Source organism: Carassius carassius, chromosome 23 (genome assembly GCF_963082965.1).
Source record: "Carassius carassius chromosome 23, fCarCar2.1, whole genome shotgun sequence".
Taxonomy (NCBI): domain Eukaryota; kingdom Metazoa; phylum Chordata; class Actinopteri; order Cypriniformes; family Cyprinidae; genus Carassius; species Carassius carassius.
Genome location: NC_081777.1, coordinates 31,886,621 through 31,904,120, shown reverse-complemented (window position 1 = coordinate 31,904,120; position 17,500 = coordinate 31,886,621). Strand labels below are relative to the sequence as shown.

General features: G+C 35.3%; 1 protein-coding gene across 2 annotated transcripts in view; it reads right to left on the bottom strand.

The window, feature by feature from the left end:
* LOC132101786 (CUGBP Elav-like family member 4) overlaps positions 1-17,500 on the bottom strand; it is a 67,368-nt gene that overhangs the window by 17,171 nt on the left and 32,697 nt on the right. Inside the window, exons 3-4 of one of the 2 annotated variants that reach the window (XM_059506998.1) lie at positions 11,412-11,460; positions 1,385-1,513 (exon numbers count right to left, since the gene is read on the bottom strand). In XM_059506998.1, the coding sequence (XP_059362981.1) occupies positions 1,385-1,513; positions 11,412-11,460 (178 nt within the window). The remainder of the gene's footprint in view (positions 1-1,384; positions 1,514-11,411; positions 11,461-17,500) is intronic. The other variant, XM_059506999.1, reaches the window with a different exon arrangement.

Here is a 17,500-nt window from a genome sequence, read left to right as displayed (position 1 = left end):
TGTTAAAGCTGAAGTGTGTAACTCCAGCTGTACTATCATCATGACACAGAAATAATGTCTGCATCCCAACAAGTTTTAAACACTCCCGCCAAATAATCAAACAAGCAAACAGATAAGCATCTGACAAATGCACAAATGCAAAATAAATGTGCAAAATGCATCCATGTGACAATTGAATGCAAGCATATGGAGCAGTATGCATTATGTCTATAAGTTAAATAAAATTGTTTTCACATGATTTCAGTCTACTGCATGTTAAATAAAGTTATCTAGGGTTGAAAAAATGTTCATTTTTTATGCTTGATATCACTAACTTCCAGTTAGGGTCACATCAAGAGCATTGAATTGCATACTGCATATTTAAATACATAAGACAACTACTTAAACCGTGTTAATTAATATGCATGCAAAAATAAACCATAACCATGCAAGTTAACTAGAAACAAGTTCTTATTTTCAAAGACAGACTGGCAGGAAAATTTAATATCTCCTGAGTAACATACAAACATATACTACAATACATAAAGCACATGATAAAAGAAAAATATTAAAATCTCAGATCGAGGTCAGACCGCTTACTAGTAAATTTTTAGTGCACATACTGGAATATTTATGTTTAGTTTCAATAACTTGTGTAGCACATTAGTCAAGGAAATATAATTAGATGATATAATTGTATATGTACAGATATGCAGGTAATAACCCCAGCAGAACTTTGTTAATAAAAATATTCCAGTGAATTTTCCGTTTTGTATGCAATGATGTCAACTTGAGACGTCAACCACCGATAAGCTATTACTAAATATAATATAGAAACTTTAATTTCCTGTAAAGCTGCTTTGCAACGATTTGCATCGTAAAAAGCGCAACACAAATAAACTTGAATTGAATTGAATGTCCAATTCAAAAGGGAGTATAATTCGCAATGATACGTTCTGGAAGGTGCATCAGTAATAAAACACATCTAATTGCTCCAGAACAATTTTACGTGCATTTCTATTAGGGTTGCAAACGGGTGGAAAATTTCCCGGAAAATTTTCTAAAATTCCTGTAATATTCCAAAATATCTGGAATGTTTCAGAAATGTATTGCAACCCTAATTTCTATGTTTCACATCACCTTTATCAAACAGTAGTTTCAACCAGATAAGTATTTCTTGGCTGGTGAACACATATATTTTGAAATAGAAAACTAAGTCTAGAAATAACTTTCTTCTGGAGACTGAACTTATGTGGTTCAAATGTCTAGACTAGCAAACTATGGTGGTTAATCAGCGAGTTATGTCACTGTAAGCGAAACGCAGGCCCGAATAGTCATGTGTTTGGGTAACAGAGGCGTAATGAGGGTTGATGGCGGTGTGTCAGAGAGTTGTGTCGGTGCTGACCCTTACTGGCCCCATCAGGCCCCCGCAGCACGGTGCACTCCTCTATCTGTCCGAACGAACCGAACAGACGCCGCACATCTTCTTCACCCTGCTGCTTCCCCAGCATGCCCACAAACAGCTTCCGGTCTTCTGACAGAGAGAGAGAGAGAAACACATTATTTCACATTCACTCATTATTTATATTACCTCGTATTTTTCACCAAAGACTGCAGAAATACAAAGACTATACTATGAATGGGAGAAACTGCAACACGCAGTATGGCAGAATAGTTCGGATAAGACAGAGATATTAATTATTGGTCCAAAAAACACTACACCGAATCTTGTAGATTACAATCTGCAACTAGACGGATGTACTGTTACTTCCTCTACAGTCAAACATCTGGGTGTTATATTAGACAGCAACTTGTCTTTTGAAAATCATATTTCCCATGTAACAAAAACTGCATTCTTCCATCTTAGAAACATTGCCAATCTATGAAACATGTTATCTGTTTCTGATGCAGAAAAGCTAGTTCATGCATTCATGACCTCTAGACTGGACTATTGTAATGCACTTCTAGGTGGTTGTCCTGCTTCTTCAATAAACAAGCTACAGGTCGTCCAAAATGCAGTGGTTAGAGTCCTTACCAGGTCAAGAAAATATGATCATATTACCCCAATTTTACAGTCTCTGCACTGGCTACCTATTAAGTCCCGTATCAGTTACAAATTATCATTACTTACCTATCATTACTTTAGCTCCTGCGTACCTAACTAGCCTTCTACCACGCTACAACCCATCACGCACCCTAAGGTCACAAAACGCTGGACTTTTGGTAGTTCCTAGGATAGCAAAGTCCACTAAAGGAGGTAGAGCTTTTTCACATTTGGCTCCCAAACTCTGGAATAGCCTTCCTGATAATGTTCGGGGTTCAGACACACAGTTATATCGCGCTTATGATTGGCTGGTCTAGCTTGAGAAATAAAACTATTAAACGCTATTTGATCATAAGAAACAAAATTCAAAGGGCAGTTGATTTCAGATTGTTGTTGTTTGATATAGATACGTAATTTAATTGTGAGTTTATAAGGCAGTTTTTGAGATTTCAGGATTCCCCCGTTGACAAGACAAGCAAGTGGCGAGTCGTTTCCATAACAACAAGTAATAATAAATATACACAGCACACATGCATATGTTATGTAAACAAAAACTTTGATTTTGGATGCGGTTAAATCGTGATTAAGCGTTTGTCAGCACTAATTATAAGATACGTCAGAGCAACTTTCTTCCAGTTAAAACAGCCCAGACTTAATTTTATTCTGGAACTAAACTTAAACCTTGTCTGTGAAACCAGGATTACCTTTCATATAAGTTTACAGTAAAATGCTGATAAATGACAGATATTTTAAGCATATACACATTTTTATAGAAAAAACTAGATCTAATATTTGAGGCATTTTACTCCTCAAAAAAATGCATCTTGTTTTAAAAATGCATAAGCATTCGTTCCGGAAAAGAAAAACAAAAGGCAAAAGACAAAATAGTAATAAATCTTTTTTTGTTGTTGTTGTTGTTTGTTGAGAAAGAAACAGCTAATTCTCCACAAGACAAAATTACAAAAATATAAACCTTTAAAATATATTTAAAGTTTTTTGTTTGTTTGTTTGTTTGTACCAGATTTGTACTTTAAAAGCAAATTGACTTGTGTCCTGTTGTTGGAAAAAAATATGATCAAAATTAGGTGATTTTATGCTATTAAAAGATCCATGGCGTCAGACAAATAAACTACATCCAAAGGACTTTTTGCAAATACTTGCTTTAAACATAAACACACCTAACTTTAATACTTTTTTAATTATAATAATATCCTAAGTCAAGTAAATGCACCTTCATTTAGGCATTTATTCAGGAAAAGACAAAACACAAAATAAGACAAAAAATACGGAGTGATGAAATCTTCTTTAGCATTAAAGACACTTATACAAACTTTCAGAAATGCTGATGAATTTGTGATTTCAGAAATCAATTCTATCCATCAAACACTCCTTCAGATTTCTGTATTATACAAGTCTGTTTTACTGTACTTTCTGCTGCTTAATTGAATGTTCGTACAGAAAAGGCACTTGCGCGCTGTGTTAATATCATAATCCTTTCATGCCAATGAAATAGCTGGAGAGCTAGTAATCAGTATTTCATGCCTTGATAACCACATTTTATGGTTTTGTCGGATCTTTTTTAAACTGAACTGAGTAGAGAAAAATAGCTGAAGACGTCAAAAAGTTCAAAGGAAGAAAACGTATAAAGCACAATGTGAACATGAGAAAATCACAGTTGGATTCTCGGTTTCAGGTTTGTAATGCTCTACAAAAGCACATTATAGACTGCTTTTCCTGTGATGTGAGCTTGCTTCGTTCATCTCAACACACATTCATCAGTTCTCCCTCAGCACTTCATCTCTTCTGCCTGACAGCTTGTATTCTCTCCACATCCAGTCTTACATAAGAAGCTTTAAAGGAGCTTGCTCTGGTGTGACCCCAGACTCATCATCTGTCTTCTCTACTGTACCAGAGCTTTACATTATGCATACAAACTCTCAGAGAGCTTCGGGACACGACGCTCATCCTGAGAAGAAGAGATCAGAGACCGTCACTCTCACTCAACACAAGACATCTGAGATACAGCTGAGATATAGCTAAGATACGGCTAACATATAGCTGAGACATAACTGAGATATAGTTGAGATATGGTCAAGATACAACTGAGATATAGCTCAGATATGGCTGAGATATAGCTGAGATACGGCTAACACAATTCCACAAAAATATTGGGATGTTTTCACATTGATAATAATCAGAAATGTGATGTAATCAGAATGATTTCTGAAGGATCATGTGTCACTGAAGACTGGAGTAATGATGCTGAAAATACAGATTTGATAACTATAAAGAAAAAATCAACACGCATGTATAGAAGTCTCTTTACACTAGCAAAGATCTTAGATAATAACAACAGACATTTATGTAGAGAAGTCTTAAAGTACTGTATGATTATTATGACTAATGATGCACAAACATTAGAACTGGACCTCTTGAGAAAAATAAAACACTATAAAAGTTTATTACAGCATCTGCTCACTGCAAAAAACAATAACAAAAATTCACTCTTTCTTCCTTGACATTTTTGCCTTGCTTTCTAGTATAAATAACATCTACAAATTCACGAATAAGGATGCATTTACTTGAAAAGTAAATTGATTTAAGATTTTCTTTTAAGACGATTTGTTCACTGTCTGTCTCTCATTATGTGTCGGCTTCTCTGTGCTCTCGATCAGGAACTGAGGCTTCGCACACACCAGGGACCACTCGTGCACCCCATGTCATCTTTACAACTAGCCATAAGCGCAATAACGACCGTTTCTGACATGTTAGTCTATGCTGAGAAAAATGGAATAAGCCAGAGAGGATGATGGGAGTTCCTGGAGCGTTCCTCAGGGATGGATGGGAGAGAAATTGAATTTACAGTCCGTTGTCTTTTCATTCCCGGACCTATGAGTTATATATGCACCATCTCGACATCTGTGGTACTCGCGCTAACGTACAGGAGACGGATCACTATTAATTAGCGTGCACGCCTGACCTGAGCTGCACTTTAGAGACGCTCGACTGCAAAGTGCAGCGTAATAACCGGCTCATAGAGGCTTTCAGAGCCACGGACGCTGATCTCAGACACAGAGAGACATGACGTCATTCATCTCTCACACACACACACACACACACACACACACACACAGACACACACACACACACACACACACAGGCAGCTGGAATTTGTTAAAGGAATCAAGTTTACAGTGTCATTATTGGATATAAATTTACACAGACAAAGTAGAAAACTAGAAAGGAGCTTATTACAGTAACTCTTAATTATTTATGTATATTTTAATGCATATTTCTTTTTAAATTTATTTTATTACCATCAATCTATCAATATTGGCATTGACAGAAGCCATTGTGAAAAATGTAGTATCCGTGCATCACTAATAAAACATTATTTTGTACCCACAAGAGAGCAAAAAATTTGATTGATTTCTGATACAACAATGAAACCAAATAGGACAAACAAACAAAACAAAACATGGCACAATAATCATTTATCATAATAATTTTTTTTCATAATCATGAATGCATGATCTTGTTTTCTTAATCAGTCTCATATTAACATTTTAGACTTGTGGCTCTACTTTGAAAATATGTGAATGTTTATTCTGTTACATTCAAACCGCAGTCATCTAGACCGAGTCAAATATTCTCTTCAATCACTCGTTTCTCATCAGTGTCCATCTCTCTGCATGTGTCGAGTCTTTCTTCAGAGCAAATGGTCTGGAAAATAAGAAGCTGTCAGTGACCATGTCTAATAGATGACGAGCGACCCGGCTTCTTAATGTGAGCGCAGAAAAAAAGAAATAAAGAAATCTAAAGAGTCATCAAAACACCACTGACATCTGACAGCCGGCTGCCTGAGAGTCTTTTCACTGCAGCCAAATGAATGGATGCACAAACAACATCAACATGCCAGATTTATGGATGAAGAATGTGTGCTGATGTCTGATGTGCTGAAGGATGTTCACGCTGCTCTCTTCTGAGTGTGTGAGTAAATGATGACAGAATGTACATATTCAGATTTTTAAACTAGATTCTCTCTTCCCTCCTTTGTTTGCAAATGTCATTCCAACAAAAAAAGAAAGTTTAGTGGTTTCTATGTCATTCTTTTACTCTAGAAACTCACAAAAAGTTGTATAGAATTTATATCCCATAATTCTGAGTTTATATTCCACATTTTCAAGTTTACATCTCACAACTCTAATCTAGTATCCCGCCATTCCAAGATTATATCCCGCAATTCCAAGTTTTTATCCTGTAATTCCAAGTTTATGTCCCGTAATTCCAAGATTATATACCGCAAGTCTTAGTTTGCCTTTCAATTCCGTGTTTATATCTCGCAATTCCATGTTTATATCCCTCAATTCCAAGTTTATATCCTCTAATTCCAAGTTTACATCCTGCTATTTCAAGTTTATGTCCCGTAATTCCAAGATTATATACCGCAAGTCTTAGTTTGTCTTTCAATTCCGTGTTTATATCTCGCAATTCCATGTTTATATCCCACTATTCCAAGTTTATATGCTGTAATTCCAAGTTTATATCCAGCTATTTCAAGTTTATGGCCCGTAATTCCAAGATTATATACCGCAAGTCTTAGTTTGCCTTTCAATTCTGTGTTTATATCTCACAATTCCATGTTTATATCCCACTATTCCAAGTTTATATCCTGCAATTCCAGGTTTATATCCCACAATTTTGAGTTTAAATGCCGCAATTCTGAGATTGTCTTTCAATTCCGAATTTAAATCTCTTAATTCCGAATTAATATCCCACGATTCCAATTCTGAGTTTATATCCCTCAATTCCAAGTTTATATCCTGTAATTCCAAGATTATATACCGCAAGTCTTAATTTGTCTTTCAATTCCGTGTTTATATCTCGCAATTCCATCTTTATATCCCACTATTCCAAGTTTATATCCCAAAATTTTGAGATTAAATGCCGCAATTCTGAGATTGTCTTTCAATTCCGAATTTAGGTCTCTTAATTCCGAATTAATATCCCACGATTCCAATTCTGAGTTTATATTCCTCAATTCCAAGTTAATATCCCAGGATTTTCGAGTTTATGTGCAGCATTATTGAGTTTTTATCCCACAATTCTGAGTTTTCGCTCAATTCCAAGTTTCCCTTTACTCTGAATTAATATCTAGCAATTCCAAGTTTGTCTCGCAATTTCGAGGTTGTATCCTACAATTCAGAGTTTCAAAATTATCAAAATTAAAAGTCAGAATTGTGAGATAAAAAGCTGACATCTAGTGTCAGAAACAAGCTTCCATAAATGTGGCACCAACTCAACCTTGGAAATAATGACACAAAAAAGCTTGCAAACAAGCTGTTGCAGACGATAAACGCTTTGTGCCGAGGGGCTGTGCTGTGCTGTGCAATGAGTGTGTGTGTGTGTGTGTGTGTGTGTGTGTGTCTGTGTGTGTGTGTGAGAGTGTGTGTGTGTGTGTGTGTGTGTGTGTGTGTGTGTGTGTGAGGGCAGCACATCACAGAGCTCTATGGCACCATTGGGCCAGTGGCTGGTTCTGGCACTGACACATTGGCATTCATCTAAACCACATTATGGGCAAAAACCCAGACGCCCAAAACTATGATGAAGTTGCATCTGTTCACCAAACTGCACCAAGAAAAAAGGCTCATATTTTTCAGTTAAGTCACATCACTGTAAAAGCACACTTGGATGCTTGAACCATGAAGAAAATCCAGGAAATGTATACAAATTTAATGCACCTAATCAACGGCTAGATAAGGAAATCCAAGTGTCAGTGCAAACAAATACAAATTGGGAGGCACCTTAATGTGTGTGATTTCTAGCGAACACTCAACTTGAATGCAATGCAATTCACTTCGGCTAAATGCATGAATATAAGTCATTCTGTGCGATTTTAAATTCCAAGACATTTTGGGTTCATGTTAACCCAGCACTATAGTCCTATTCAAACAATATTTTAGTTAAATGAAAAGGTCCAGCATGTTAGATCAAACATTTAACCAAACGCAGCTTAGTCACCAAAATGCACCTGCATTATTTAAAGTCTACACTATATACCCAAACTTCTCCATCATCACACTCAGTGGGAGTTTCTCGTCTTGAGTCTTATTTGCATATTGAGTGGCAACTTGCCCAGCGACAGCCAATCCAGAACAGCCTCCAGGATGGTTTTTCCCAGCAGTCACTGCGTTTGCACCTGCTGAGGTTAGAGAGCGTCTGTTAGCGTCCGTCAATCTCTGATTCTGACAGAACCGCCAGAAAAGGACAGACATCATGGCAGAATATTAAAGACTAAAGGGAACTAGTCACTCGGGATAAACACGATCAGGAGGTTTTCAAAAGAGTGAAGATGGGAGAAGAGAAGAGAAAATGATAAGAGGAAACATTTATGAATGTAAGAGGTTAAACACATGCTGAATATCTCAGAAAAATCACTTTCAGTTTGAAAGCAGAAAACATTTACTGTAAAGTGCTCAAGTCAATGGATCAAAATACAGAAGACTCGTTATGTAAAAAATCTGACACACATCTCTCTATTTTAGTATATTTAATGGCGCGTTTCCACCGAGTGGTACGGTACGGTACGGGTCGGGTCGGTACCCTTTTATTTGCGTTTCACTGCCAAAAGTTGAGAATGGTACCAAAAAGCCGAACCGTACCGTACCACTTTTTGGGTACCCTTCCGTTGGGTACCTAGCACAGTGGAACGGTACTAAAGGGTGGAGCTAGACTCACTGCAGAACGTTGATTGGTTGACAGAGAATCGTCATTTGCGCGTGCCGCAAGGGGAAAGACACAACACACGAGGCGCCATTTTTAAATTACAACAACGTCGCAACAATGTCGCCGCGCATGACGTCAAGCTACTTTCCGTCATACACCACGCCTATCAAGTAAGGGTACTGTTGGCGGTGGAAACGCTAGCCAAATCATGGTTAACAGACCTGACCCGTACCGACCCGTACCGTACCGTACCGTACCACTCGGTGGAAATGCGCCATAATATGACAGCTGTATAAAGTTATTTAAATAATATTTTATTCTCTTCTCTATTGTTTATATAAAGAATAATTGTATCTCCTCCATATAAAACAGTTGCATGTTTTGCATTTACTAATTAATAATTAATTTAATATAAATAAATAATATAATAATAATTTCTTTACATATGATTCCTTTGGCTCAGGATGATCTCTGGCAGAAACGCCTTCAGTCTTTAACTCACAATATTTTTGGGAATAATCACACCAGCTTTAATATTTGCACATCACTCATCATTTTTGGTTTTAAATATTTGTCTTTGATTTCGGCTCATTAAAGCCACCGGAGCCTCATTAAATCAAATATTCGGTCAATTAAAGTCTAAATCCTGTATAAATTCGGGGAAATAAAAGGTCGTGAAATAAAGCACGGAAACCCAAACACATTAAACCAATATTAATTCACCCAGAAATGCAATTTCTGTCATCATTTATGTAGTTTTTCTATTGTTTCAGCTACAGTATATATGTTCTATAATGTTTAATAATTGCATTTTCATATTTTATTAACAACCAGTTTATAATTTGTAAATTAGGTATTAAGTTATTTACTGCAAATCACTTCAAATAATAATAGTTTTAAAAACTGAATAATAGAAAAATATATATTTTTTTTTTTAATATTTACAAATAAATGAAATTATATTTAGATTTATAGACATGTTTACATGGAGTATACTCTATATACAAATTGGAAACACATTAATAATTACCTTTATACAGTTTGCAATTAATGTTTTTATCAAATGCATCATAGAGCAACTGATTGACTCCAATGTAAAATAATTTTTCATACAAACAATCTAAAATAAAAAAGAACAGAACCAAACAGAATGGTCACATTAAACAAAATATATATATATTTTTTTTTAATTTTTGTTTATTTGTTATTGATTACAGTAATAAAATATTAAATGAAAGCAAAATGATGCATCACTAGTTTTTGCAACACATTAAGCTCATTTTCAGATGTGTTTTTAAGTATAATTAGGTTTGGTGAATTAATCACATTCTAGAAAATTAAGTAAACAAGCAAATAAATTATGACAGAATTTCTCTTTTCTCTCACAACACGTCAGGACAGATTCACTCAGAGCACAAATAAAGAGTAATGAAGCCACACACACACACACACACACACACACAGTATATCTGACTGTCTGAGTAAAGTCTGATCCACAGGACTGATTATAAAGACTTAACTAAAATAATAAGATGAAACACAGCTCAACCTGAACGCATTCAGATATGAATCAGTTCAAACGTTTTTAAGTTTTTGAAAGAAGTGACCAAGGCTGCATTTATTTGATCAAAAATACAGTAAAAATGTAAAATAAATAGTAATTTTTCAGTGTTTTCTATGTGGAAATATTGTACAAATTATTTTATTGTTGCGATAAAAGCTGCGTTATTAACTTGCTGAAGAAAGCTGAATAAAAAATGTATGATTTATTTAAAAGATGAAAAATAATATTAAATTAAAAAAAATAAAAATAATAATTAAAATGTAATATGAAGTGACATTTTTAATTAGTCCATTGCCTTTTGTGTCATCTATTATCTATTTGCTTCTGTTAAAATAAAAATGATAAATTAAACAAATAATATTCATAAAAACAATACATTTGATTGAAGATTAAAATAATAAACTGTTAAAATAATTTATAAATAATAATATATTTATAAAAAATATATTTTGAAGTGAAATTTTAAATTAGTCTATTTTATAGTTATTTTTTCCCTATTAGATGAGAAAAGTCCTCACACATCTCAAGAGATCTCAACAATGTCTCAAAGTATGCTGGGATACCAAAATGTCAATCACTTGTCAGATCTATAATCAATTACTCAATTTTGTAATTAATATCCTAAAAATAATTCTTTAGTAGTTGGTAGTAATAACTGTGCTATTTTGGGACACCATGAATATGAATACAAATATGAAATGTTATAAGCACATTTTAGTTCCAAAATAGCACAGTTACTACTATTAAGTACTAAAGAATTATTTTTAGGATATTAAGTGTAGTGCACAAAAATAGAGCACTGGAAGCATGATTTTTTTGACCGACAAAACCTTCTGTAAAAGCACAGACAAACGCAGAGAATGAAGAGCAGGTGCAGGTCAACACAGATGCTGCTTCTGATGTAGAACGAATGCAGCTGGAGCTCGAGCACATCACCTGCTGAAACCTGCGGCTCCTTCGATCCGAGCCGAACAGATGGAGAGTCAATGGAGGCAAGTGACCTAAATCAACGGCCACTCCGACACACCAGTCACTCGGCCCGTGTGTGTGTGTGTGTGTGTGTGTGTGTGAGAGAGAGAGAGAAAGAAGGTTAATTACCTCCTCGTCCTTCACTGTCGGCCGGTTTCACCTGGATGGGCCGGTTCATCTGAATAAGAAAGAGAGAGAGAGATGTTAGAACTGTGTGTGTGTGTGTGTGGATGCCTTTAGAGTCACAAGAGCGTCAGATAAATAAACCAACGTGTCACGAAACCACACGTGCACATGTGTGATTGTGGCTTGTTTCTTTGATTCAATCCTTCTGCTGATCTCCAGTCAAACTAGACGCTGCAATCGAATATAATAATAATGATCAATCTAGATAAATTCAAATTTAGCAAATCGATAGCGCTCATTAAATGACACATTTGACAGATTTGTAAAACGATCAAATCTAATAAATTAGTACATTTGATGAGTAATGTTATAATTGCATTTATTTTAAAACATAATAATAATAAAATAATCGTCAGAACTTAACTAAACCATGCACATAATTGTGTGTGCATGTATATATATATATATATATAAATTGCGTATAGAGACACAACACAAAAAATATTGTTCTATTACTAACATGTAGGGTATATATATATATATATATATAAGGATAAATAGAAAAAATTGATATGGACATAAATTAACACGGAAAATGCTAATAAAAACAAATAGAAAATAATAAAACAAAAAGAATGATAACTAAAAAGAAACTTAATTTTTGCTAATTGATAATGTTACTAAAATGAAAAATCAAGTTGCAAAATAATAAAATATAATAAAATGATGGATTTGATAAATAGATCTGTTAGAAATGCTAAATATGTGCTTAAGAAATTATCATTTTATTTCCTCCATTGCTTTTCTAATATCCGTTGCTCATTTGTTTCTCAGATGAGAAAAGAGCACACACATCTCAAGACATCTCAACATGTCTCAGGCAACGAAGGTCAGAAATATTGCGCTTGTCTTATCGATGACAAAACTGAAACTGTAACTGAACTCAGCATGTATTCTCTGAACAAGCCTTAATATTTCATGCAGTTTTCTCCGCTGGTTTTCCGGCAGAACAAAGCGAGGTGTGTGTCACAGAGTCGGGTCGGACTGAGACCCTGCGAGACGTTCTGTCTTTCTCTGATTCGCTGCATCTCAGGACTGAGTTAAAACCCCTGCAACAGGACTCATTAAGCAGCACAGGGTACACTGGGAGTTGCTAAGTCTGCGGGCTGCAATCCAGCCAAACGGCTTCACCATAACTTCCACTGTGTGTCCAATGAGGTTAAAGGAAAAACTCCAATTATTCACCAGAACCCCAGAACAACCCCCACCTCCGTCCCACTTTAATGTCCTCTTTTACTCAGTTTGACAAAAAGTTTTGTGCCATCACTGAGAGCCGGCGGCCAGATACACCTCTCACACACACACACACACACATGCAAACAGCCCACATGAACAAACACACATACATGGACCACATACAAACAACAAAAACACAAAGTCTCTGGCCTCCAAGATGCTTCTTTATGCAAACAGGATATCAAAATAAACCAGGCTTACTGTAGTTACTCAAACTAAATTCATAAAAAAAATAAAAACCAGTCCTCATTTTCATTTTTGATGTACTAAAACAACTAAAACTGCAAGAAGAATGATAAAAAACTGCATAGACATAGAAAAAACGAACAAAAACTAAAAAAAAAAAAAAACGATAAGAGAATCTCGATAATAAAAATCAAATCAAAGCTTATACAATTTTAAACATTTCTCAAATTCCCTCCATGTGCATTGGATAAAAGCATTTTTAATCTCAAAACTTTTATAACCTGTAATTAATTGACACCATGTGAACTATGCAAGAGCACAATCACGAAAACCACTAAAAATACCCGAAACATTTATGATCCCATACAAATAATAACAATGGCTGAATTTCACTCTGACATAAGAAAAAAAACAGACACAAACTGATAGAATAAGACAACGTTTACAGATGAAAATAACACACACAAGCACATACTAGGTAACAGATCCAAGAGATACAAGATGGATACAAGAAGAAAAGTTAAACACACACACACACACACACACACGTTCGCTCTGGCTGATGAACTCGTGAGTGCTGAAGGAGCCATTTCTCTCAAAGAGAAACACAGTGTGAGTCCCAGTAGAGTTCAAGTGCTTCATCTCTGTCTCTCTCGCGCCCTTTGGCCTCAAAAACCAATATGACTCCCTGCACACACTCCTAATGGCTTGATCAATGCTGACAAATAGACCAGAGCTCGTGTCTCTCCTCCACACGCTCTATTACTCCACCAGCGCTTCCTCCTGTCATCATACATGCTGCGCTTTATTACAACACTTCTACAGAGCAGACGAGATGAGGCAAGACTAGACCAGGTCAGATGTGAGAGAGGATACAAGATTTCAGAAGAGACAAGAAAAGATATGAGAGGAGAAGAGAATATAGCTGAGTTAAAGATAAAAGATTTGAGAAGAAAAGATAAGTTATGAGATGCAAGAAGATGTGAAACGAGAAGAATAGATGAGAAGAGCAGAAAACAGAAGAGAAGAAGAAGAGATGTCAAGAGACAAAAAGAAACGGTACAAGAAGAGAAGATATGAGAAGAAAGTATTTGATAATAGACAAGAAAAGAGGAAATATGTGAGTTGAGAAGACAAGAAAGAAAATACAAGATGATACGAGAAGATTTAAGAAAAGGAGATATGAGAAAATACAAGATAATAGAAACCGTGATACAAGATAAAAGAAGAAGAAATATGCAACAAGATGAGAAGACAATGTAACACTTTAAGGTGTTCGCTACATGTTACATGTACTCACTATTATAATAACAATAAATGATGCATAATTACGTGCAAGTATTGTAACTCTAACCATACAGTAAGAGCATGTCGTTCATTAATAATCCTCTATGAATACACTGTAACCAGGACACCTTAAAATAAAGTGAACCGAAGACAACAATAAGACAAGAGCTGGTTACACTGTTTTGGACTCGTTTAAAAAATAACAGCTGCATTTACCTGCTCACAGCATTCTCTATTTCTCTTTACCATGATAAGTGTGTGTGTGTGTGTGTGTGTGTGTGTGTGAGCTGCTCGCTCCTTCAAATTGCCTGTCATGTCCTGTAGAGCGTGGAGAGGCCTACTCGTCTCTCTCTCTCTCTTACACACACACACACACACACACACACTCGCAGCGGTTGCATTGGTGCATGCGGTGTGTGTGTGGAGGCTGCTGTCAGGTTAAATGCAGCAGGAGGGTGTGAGGAATATTTTTAGATGGCAGCAGGTTTCCTTTCTGGAAGAAGAAAATGAGTAAAACCACTTCATCGGCCCGGTCAGAGACTCTGTAAAGCTCAGGACGGATGGGAGTGTAATCACAGCGGGACGGGGACGCAGCACACTACATTCGCTTTATGGGCAGAGAAAGAGACACGACTAACAGATGACTCACAGAGACAGGACACTTTATGAGGGACAGAGACGAACCCAGCAGACAGGACACCAGACCAAAAATACAGACGAGACAAGAGACAAGAAGAGAAGAATGAGATCTAATGAGAACTATTTTCTTATTTCTGATCCTGGATCACAAAACCATCATAAGGGTCTTTTTAAAAAAAAGGGAGAGATGTATACATATCAGAAAGCTGAATAAATCATCTCTCCATTGATGTGTGGTTTGTTCGGAGGACAATATTTGTCTGAGATGCAACTATTAGAAAATCTGGAATCTGAGGGAGCAAAAAAAAATCTAAATATTGAGAAAATCATCTTTAAAGTTGTTCAGATGAAGTTCTTAGCAATGCATATTACTAATCAAACATTAGGTTTTGATATATTTATGGTAGGAATCTTACTAAATATCTTCAAGGAACTTGATCTTTACATAATATATAAATGATTTTTGGCATAAAAGAGAAATCTATAATTTTTTGGGCTATCGCTACAAATATACCCCAGAGACTTAAGACTGCTTTTGTGCTCCAGGGTCACATTTATTGTTTATAAAAAAAGTATTTATGTAATTATCTACTTAATGATCTAAATATATTTTCTTGTTTTGCACATGTATTATATAATAATTATTTGTTCTTTGTTCATGCGATAGTCAATGCTTTGGCAAGTCATGCCAATAAAGCTCTCTCGAACTGAATCGAAATGAGATGTGGACAACTGTTATGAGATGAGAGAAGAAGAGGCACGATGGAAAAGAGAAGAGAGGAGGCGAGGTGAAACTAGAGAGAGAGAGCAGATGAGGAGAGAAGAAAGAGGAGAGAAGGTGAGACAAAACCAGAAGAGACGAGAGATGAGACGAGAAGAATACTTCACACACACACACACACACACACACACACACACACACGAGCGATCTCACATCAATCTGACTGATAAATATAACACTCAGCACTTTGATGAAGTGCAACAATTATTGTGAAGACGAATGTGTGTGTGTGAAGATAAATGAGTGGATTTGCCCTTGCTAAAGGAGCAAAAATCAACTGAAGAGCCTCTGTTTCAGAGAAGACAACAAGAGGAGAGCCAAGAAGAGAGAAGGAATAAAAGAGAAGAGACGAGACGAGTAGAGAAGAATAGAAATTGTGATAAAAAGAAACAAGAAGGAAGGAGAAGAGAGGAGAACAGACATGATGTAAATCAATGAGAACAAATGAGATGAAACAAGACAAAAAGAAAATGGAAAATAAGAGGTGAGATGAGAAAAGAAAAGAAGAAATGATCAAAGAAAGTTGAAAAGATAAGAAATGAGAAAACAGGAGAAAAGATGAGACATGAGTAATGAACAAGAATAAAAGAGAAGAAATGGGATGAAACGAGACAGGAAAATAAGAGACGATGCTTCTAGTTTCGTGTTTAAAAATGAAACGTGTGGCGAGTTTTAGTTTCTTTGAGACACAAAAATAGAAAAGAAATGAGGTGAAATTAAATAAAGAGAAGAAACGAGACGAGAAGAGCAGAAATTGGATTAAATAAAGACACAAGAAACACAAGAAGAATAGGGAAAATACATGAAGTTAAAGAAAATAAATTAGATGAAAGAAGACGAGAGACAAAACAAGATGATAAAATAAGAGATGAGATGTAACGATGTTGACAGTGTCATATTTAAAAATGAAATTGTAGTTTATTTTCTAGTTGTTTTGTCCTCAGACATAAATGGAGGAGAACGTAACGCGTAACACGTTTAATCCGAATGAACCGGATAAATGGGAAAATGTAGATCTGTTTTGCCATCAACCCACATGTTTGGACTGAAATCTGTCAAAATAAATAAATTAAGCTATAAAAATGATTTTTCAAAAACAAATAGCACTTCATAATACAAGAAATTACCATTTCAGTCATTCTGCGTCAATATTTTATGTTTAATCAATGTTTCTTTCCATTTCTTTGTAATTTTTTGTGAAATTTACAAGCAATTTTCTAAATGTAAATCTTTTTTTTTCCCAGTGTGCATGTAATCAATTTCCAAGTTCTCCTGTGGATGTTCACAATTTCATAAAAATAAAAAAGAAAGTCTCTACATGTGATATTTCCACACACACACACACACACACACACACACACAAAAAAACATTATATATATATATTTTTTTGGTTGGTTGTGGAAACAAGTCCAATCAAATTTATAGAAAAAATACACATCATTTCAAAGCAGCTTTCCAGAAAATCATGATGTTAATGTTTATAAAATCGTAACATCTTTATACATTATAGTTACATTTAGCAGATTAGAGCTTTATGATTTATATAGTTACATTTTGAGAAAATATATTTATACACACACATGCATATATATATATATATATATAGCTTAATTTGAGTTTACGTACTCTATGTATGAAGATAAAGTTGTATATATTTACAGTATACAGTATATCTAGCTTATATAGTTTGTCAAGATTTGCAGTATCGATTGTGATGCAACAAGTTCAGCTTTGTAATATTTCAGTCTTCCCATAGCTTTTCACATTCAGATCATACTTCTTTTGCTCTTCTCAGCAAATAACGAGATGAGACGGTGTATTTCATCATTCTCATGCTGCCAGAGGATGATGGGAAAACCAGGACAGTGTTTCTGGCCAAATTCAAAATGCACATAAAGCTAA